The following is a 7163-nucleotide window of genomic DNA, read 5'->3' as shown; positions in this document are numbered from 1 at the left end:
GTTTTGCTATTTACTTTAGTGGGAATAGAATGCAGTGTTAATTAATCATGGCCTTCACACGCCTGGTTTTGTGGTGTTGTGATCCTGAAACAGACAAATAAAGAAGAGAGAAACAGGAGAAGTAAATCTATAGGGGATAGAATTGATCTTGGTGGAGAGATCAACTAACTATGGGTGCTGTTTGGGAAGCAGTTAGGTACACTTAAAGCTTAATGTGATGTACTATCTCGTCTCTTGAGCTGAGGTCATTTGAGGACAGACTGGGAGTTTTCACTTTGAGTCGTAGTGAAATCAGGCTCACTGCCTTTTCTGAACATGCTGACCTGTCATCCAGTGTGTCTACATTACAAACTGTTTTGCTGGGTTAAAATCAATTATTTGTTTTTGCTTTGGATGCTTTGCATTCTTGCTCACAGTTGGGTTGGTGTTATGTGAGAAGGGCAGGGTTGTGGGTTCATACTCGTATACTCATGTAGTTGCAGACATACTTTACCCAAGAAGTAAAACAGTCCAAAACCTCAGATCAGAAGATGAAGACATTTTTCAAACCCCAAACAAAAGCAATAAATGGAAATAAGGATTAACTTTGTCAATTTTCACCCTTCTCACAATAAATCTCCAAAATCTTGGCTTTTATCTTAGATGGATAACACAATAGGCACCAGAAAACACCAATATTACGCAAATGCTTCATGTGCTATCAATTACTTTGGAAGTATTCATCAACTGAGTTGTGAAATTGTTTGACCTTTTTTTCTAATGGAGAGTGTATGAAGATGAGAGTGTTAGGCTGACATATTCTTTCTCTTCTACTTGTCTAAGTATATTTGAAAGTAATTTCAGAAGAAATCTCAGAATCCAGCCCCTCCTGGCCTGCAGAATTATGTGGTGTCAGAGATGATCTGTGTTACATGAGAGGGCAATACGAGTGAAGTGAGAAGTAAGATTTAGTGTGCTGCTAAAAAGCATTTGGATGTTATAAAATCAAGAGAATGGGGATGCAGCTGTGCAACGCTGACTGTTAGTGACTTTCAATCTGCAGCTACTAGGAAGGCGAACACCCCTCAGATAGTCAGGCCTGGAGAAGGGGCCTGGTACAGGAGGAGATCAGAGCAGAGCAGGTCTGCATGCCTAGGATGTGTCCTCATGGAAAACATTCTTGTAACAAATCTCCTGCTAAAATAAAAGGTGGCTAAGATGAATATGCAGATTCTGATAAAAGAACAGAAGTTAATTTCATGAAGAATTTCCAGAGACATCTTGAATTTCAGATTTGATGTATTTACTGATTCATAGTGATTTATTGCAGAACCACATTGAATGATCACCTTTACCAGGGCTGATACTCTCCATTTTAGTTACACTGCTAGCCATGCCTGAAGTAATGTTTTTTCTTATCTTTCTTAAGACCATTTCTTTTTATTCATTAGCACAGTTTGATTCCATCAACATTTCCCCAATTATTTTGAGCTTCGGAATATGTATTGCCCAGAAAGCAGGATGTCCTGTAGTGTTCTCTCAGTTGTCAATGCTTGATTTCTTCTTTAGTTGGTTTCCATATATGGATGACAGTGCTTTGATTTTCAAAATTAATCATGCTGGGTAGGTGAAAGCTGAATTAAACTGGATATTTCCCAAAGGCCACACATATCTCTGAGCAGAAAATCTATATATTGCACGTCCTGTGCTGTCTCCCCAGTATACTATTGTTGCCCTAACAAGCCCTGAAAGCAAACAGTTGTGGCTCTGGAGATTATCATAGAGTCATAGAATGGTTAGAATTGGAAGGGACCTTGAAGATCACCCAGTTCCAAACCCCATGCCCTGGGCAGGGACACCTCCAACTAGACCAGGTCTCTCAAAGCCCCATCCAGCCTGGCCTTGAACACCTCCAGGGATGGGGCAGCCACAGCTTCTCTGGGCAACCTGGGCCAGTGTCTCACTACCCTCACAGTAAAGAATTTCTTCCTAATCTATTCTAAATCTAAATCTAAATCTACCCTCTTCCAGTTTAAAACTGTTACCCCTTGTCCTATCGCTACCCTCCCTGATCAAGAGTCCCTCCCCACCTTTCCTGTAGGCCTCTTTAGGTACTGGAAGGGGCTATAAGGTCTCCCTGGAGCCTTCTCTTCTCCAGGCTGAACAACCCCAACTCTCTCAGCCTGTCTTCACAGCAGAGGTGCTCCAGCCCTCGGATCATCTTCATGGCCTCCTCTGGACTTGCTCCAACAGGTCTATGTCCTTCTTAGTCTTGAATCTGACTCTTCCATAGCTCAGTACCCGATGCCACAGCAGGCAGCCATGCATTGCACCTGGCTGGGGTCAGGCTTCCTCTGAGGTGGCATCAGCAGGACTGCAACCAGGGAACTGAAACCAAACATCTTGACCAAACAGCATCGTACACAAAGTGTCTGGTTTTATTATCAACTTCGGAGTTTATTAATTTATCAAACCAGGTCAAAGTGATACAACAAGTACATAAATAAGTACTGTAACAGACATACATCCCATGAAGAGAATGAAAAACACGACACTGTGCATTTTGTTGTCTTAGGTGACCAGAAACTGGAAAAATGCAACACTGCATTTTACTAAATGATGCTTATGGGGTTTTTTTGCTTTTCTTAAAAAGTGTTTGTTATAAAATAAATACACAATCTGGATTCCACCTGTCCTGTCACAAATACAAAAAGCAGGTTGCCTTCCTCTTCTTAAAAAAAATAATTGCAAACACTGTACACTTTCTGCTTAGTCTTTTTTCACCAGCTACTGCTACAAACAGACGATGCCCGTGAGGTGAGAAATCAACTGCGTCCCACCAGATCACTACCGTTCCTCAGAATCTCTTCCTTACAATGTCTTCACCAAAGGAACGATAAGGTTAATTCATGACTTATTAGAAGATTTATAATAAAATTTCTCACTTCTGCAGCGCACTTCAACCCAGTAGATGCCACGTGCGGTGGGTGCTGCTGACGCCAAACACTTCTCCTACAGTTACACTGCAGAAACCTCTGGTGCAGCGAGGTCTGAGAACTCTGTTGGGACACGCTACACCCCTTTCAGACAGCAGGGCAGGACTTAGGGCGGCGGAGGCTGCAGTCCCGTGGAAAGGTGGTGGGACAGTTCTGTTAGCTCTCCTCTTAATGAGCACAGGACTTCTCATGGCCAGGTGCTAGTTAAGACTGTGCACTCCCAGGGGAGTGCTGGCAGGGGCTGCAGGGTCCCCTCTGAGGAGAGCCCAGGGGCTGCCCCGTGCCAGACACGGCCGGTTCCAGCTGGTTCCAGGGGCTCCAGCACAGGGCAGAGCTTGAGCCCCTCAGCCGGGCTGGCGGCGCCTTTGGCAAAGTGGGTTTAGGAAAGAGCAAAACGCTGCGGGCAGTGAGGGGAAAAGTGTGAGAAACAGCCCTGGGCAGCGAGGGCCGGGCAGGGGGAGGGAGGCGGCACTCCAGGCCCCGAGCAGAGACCCCTTTGTGCCATGGAGGGACCCCAGGGGGTTTCCCTGCAGCCCATGGATGCTTGGAAAGAGACCCCCAAGGTTCTTACTGGTACCAGGTGGGAGTACTTCGTTCTTGCAAATCCACACTGTTGCTGGAGGAGCTCCCTTTTTAGTGTGTTTTCCTGTTACGCAGCAGACTGTGTGGAGTGCTTGGTAGGGAGGGAAGTATTCCTAAATATTATCTGCTCTCTGTCCAGGCCTAGGGACAACAGGGTGGTTCCCTAAGGACCTGAGATCACCCTATATGTGTACTCCTAATTCCCTTCAGCCTTTCCTTTGCCCTCCTGTCTGTGCTCCTCACTTGCTCCTCTTTGTTGAGAAGCCCCATGTTACACTCCTGCATTACAGGCAGCACGGGCAGGACCTGGGGAGTGTGAAGAAGCCTGGCCCTGAGGCCTGTGCTGCAGAGGGAGGCTGCTGGCATTTGCTGCTCAAGGCAAGGATCCTCTCACGATGGTGAAGCTCTGCCTGAAACAGGCTTTTGGCATTCAGCGCTGAGCTCTCCCACACCTTCATCCCTTTAGAAGTGGGTACGCCCTGGAGTGCTGTCACTGGCAGAATGACAAACCTCGAAATCTTTGCTGTCAATGTTGATTTCACTCCCTGTGAAGACCCAGCCCCTGGCTCAGAACATTTCCATAAAGCTTTGTGTCTTAGCGTGTGTTCGAACAGAGTATTCCTGTCCGCTTTTGGAGTAGAAAATGGGAGCAAAAGCAGGCAGTCACTTGCTTCTTGGGATTTAATCCAACATTGCAGCCGTGAGGCAGTGCAGTATTTTGGTGACTCTTCAGAGAAAACATTTTTTAAACTATACTTTTTCTGCAGATGAGAGTCACCTTTCTTAAATACACTGTAGACATGCTATACTAAATTTAACAGAATCTCTCAGATTTGTTTTTCGTAAAGATAACAGGTTTCAGAGAGCTGCTGTGTTCTAAAGGCCTGCTGTAGCTGTTTGGTGTTTGTCATGGGAGAGAGCTGTCCTTGGAGCGTGAGAATTGAGAGGTCACCCTCAGAAAAATGCAGAAGATTAGGTTTGTAACAAATCAGAACAAATAAATTAAGCACTGTCGCAACTCTTACGGAGTTATTAACTGGGAGGTTTAACCCTCTAGGTGTTTTGAAAGTACTGCAAGTACTTCACCACTGTCTGCCACATCACTTTAGAAGGCAGTTTATCAGCCAAGACCATATGTTAATAGGGCCCAGAAGAACAAAGTTATTAGGGCTGTGATAGGGAGCTAACACTTCACATTTTTTAGAGAAGTGGGTGGAGGAAACAGTGAAAACCACTTAAAAGCGAACATTTGCTTAAATTGCTACAAAAATACAGTGATTGCCACTAACACCTGCTGTTCAGTTTATGGACTCAGTTTGCTCAACTACAAGACATCATCCCAAAGGCAGGCTGCTTAGGAGTTTGTTAGTTTAAATCTGGTTTTTATGTCTCCAAAACAAGTATTGTATCACTTGTATTTTTCCTCCACTACTAAAAAAAAATCCATGAGTCATTTCAACACCAGAAATTGTATAAATTCAGCACAGGAAATAATGCTCTCCATAGCTCCTGCACATTTATTAGATGTCCTTCTTTTCATTAGTTTGAATAACTTGCCAAATAATAATAATAAAAATGTTCTGTTTTCTCTTTTTAACTTGTAAAGAAATGCAACTCCGGGAAAGTACAGTCTCTCTTTCTCCTTCCCCCACCAGTAATACAGAGCCTCCTAGTCTTTTGGAGGAGATATTTGAACGGCTGACACAGACCACTACACATAAAGCAGCAAATTTGCTGTGCATGATGTGAATAATTACTGCATTATAGTTTTGCTTTTTAGGGCAACTGTTGACTTAAGCAAAATAAGCCTGCAGTCCAGCTGCAGATCCAAGTTTTCATAAGTTTTCTTGTGTTTCTCCCTCCAGTGCTGTCTCCCTTAACAGTGACCCTTTTCAGACTTCTCAAGGTACAAAAGCTTTACCAAATCCTCGAGCTCAGTCCTGCACACTCTGCTTTCACACATTTGGCTGATCTGAGCTTCTCCCTCGCTAAATATTTTCCACTGGCCTGAAAACAAAAATACAAAGGAGACAGATACTGACTTAGAAAAAGGCACAGGGAACTCTGAAGACATTTACAAGCAGTCTCCAGACCAACTGATTCACAATGGTCAAAGAGAGAATGTCCAGTCCTCCCATGGAAAATATTCAAAGTATCTTACAATCACGTAACATATTCCATACAAAATATCTTTGTTAAAAATAATAAACAAGGACCAGAATATTATTCTTTCTTTAATTAAGTAGTACTGCAACTTGACTCTATTTATTCAACCATTTATGATGTTGGATGCTCTGCTTTATGACAGAGTGATGTGAAAATTTACCTCTGATGGTAAACCAAAGTATTTAAAAGTTGGGAAGCAACAAGTCTAAGTTTCATGCACTGTGAACTGTGCCTACCTGTGTGTAATAAAACAGTGTTTGCTCAATATTAATATTTCTATACATTTTTTATAATGTTAATAGAAATGCCCACTGTCCTGGTAACTAGAATACTGTATTACAGATAACAATGACAAGCTTACGGTAGGCTGACAACAAAAAATTAGGAAAATTTTTACATGAAAAGGTGTCTGCTTCTCACTAAGCCTGTATTATCAATAATATAATATTCCTGGGAAAAATACTTTCTTGTCTAATTAGAGACCTCAGAAAAATGATAAGTTGTAATGCAAAAGAACTGGGAATTAAAAATGTGTATACGTTAATTCAACTATCAAATTAAGTGTCATATCCCAAACTGGATGAAATACAAAAAAGAAATTGAATCAAGATGATAAAAGAATTACATGTCCTTTCAGAAGACAGATTTTAATAACGGAGATATTGTTAAGAACATACGAAAGGCTTCTTTCAAATATAACATATATATGTGTAGGAGAACTCCTTTAATCATCTCTGAATTTTTTCCCTTTCCCTTTCTAAAAAATAGGGGTAACTTGACATGTTACTTAAATAAATCCAAATTCTGATGCTGTGCTGACATCAGTCATATTTCAGACTTATGGCAGTATGGGCAGAAAACAGCCTATTTTGTATTTTATCAAAATACAGGAAACTAAGACAGCATGGACATGAACTACTGTTATATGTATCTATATTTTAAATTGCTACATTTTGATTATTTAAATCTAAACTTATAAAATATTAGAGCCATGTACGGAAGGAAAAATTAGTACGTCTGTTTGACTGTGTTGAGTAAAAGAATGTTTTTCAAGGCTATGATTATATGGAGAATAAATAGCTGAAGAGGTCAGAATTTTACTTACTAGGGGTTGTCCTTGTTATCTGCTTGAAGTAAGGAAGTTCTTCAAATTCTCTCTTGGACACTTTTTCAACATAGAAGTGACGCAGAATCCCTTCAGTAAAGAAATTAGAAGTGCATGTTACTGGAAATGTACCTGTTCGAAACCTGGGTGTTCTAAACCTGCCTTTATGTAGAATTACTGCCATGTTGAGTCAACTTGTGAAATAACACATTTTTTGCCCGTATTCTAGACCATCATGGGTGTAGCATCACTAAGGCAGATAGGGCAGACTGATTTAAATGGAAAGCTTTTTGGTCCATCCTAAGTAAGAACCTCCAGGCACTTGGTTCAAACCC

The 7163-nt window shown here is 41.8% G+C and overlaps 1 protein-coding gene across 3 annotated transcripts in view; it reads right to left on the bottom strand.

Annotated features, from left to right (window-relative positions):
• Positions 1-2399: 2399 nt before the first annotated feature.
• Positions 2400-7163, bottom strand: part of CHRDL1 (chordin like 1) — a 44570-nt gene continuing 39806 nt past the window's right edge. For all 3 annotated transcript variants that reach the window (XM_074601395.1, XM_074601396.1, XM_074601397.1), the window contains exons 11-12: positions 6829-6918; positions 2400-5564 (exon numbers count right to left, since the gene is read on the bottom strand). In XM_074601395.1, the coding sequence (XP_074457496.1) occupies positions 5434-5564; positions 6829-6918 (221 nt within the window). In that variant the 3' untranslated portion in view covers positions 2400-5433. The remainder of the gene's footprint in view (positions 5565-6828; positions 6919-7163) is intronic.

Source organism: Larus michahellis, chromosome 9 (genome assembly GCF_964199755.1).
Source record: "Larus michahellis chromosome 9, bLarMic1.1, whole genome shotgun sequence".
Classification (NCBI taxonomy): domain Eukaryota; kingdom Metazoa; phylum Chordata; class Aves; order Charadriiformes; family Laridae; genus Larus; species Larus michahellis.
This window is presented reverse-complemented; position numbering and strand designations above follow the sequence as displayed.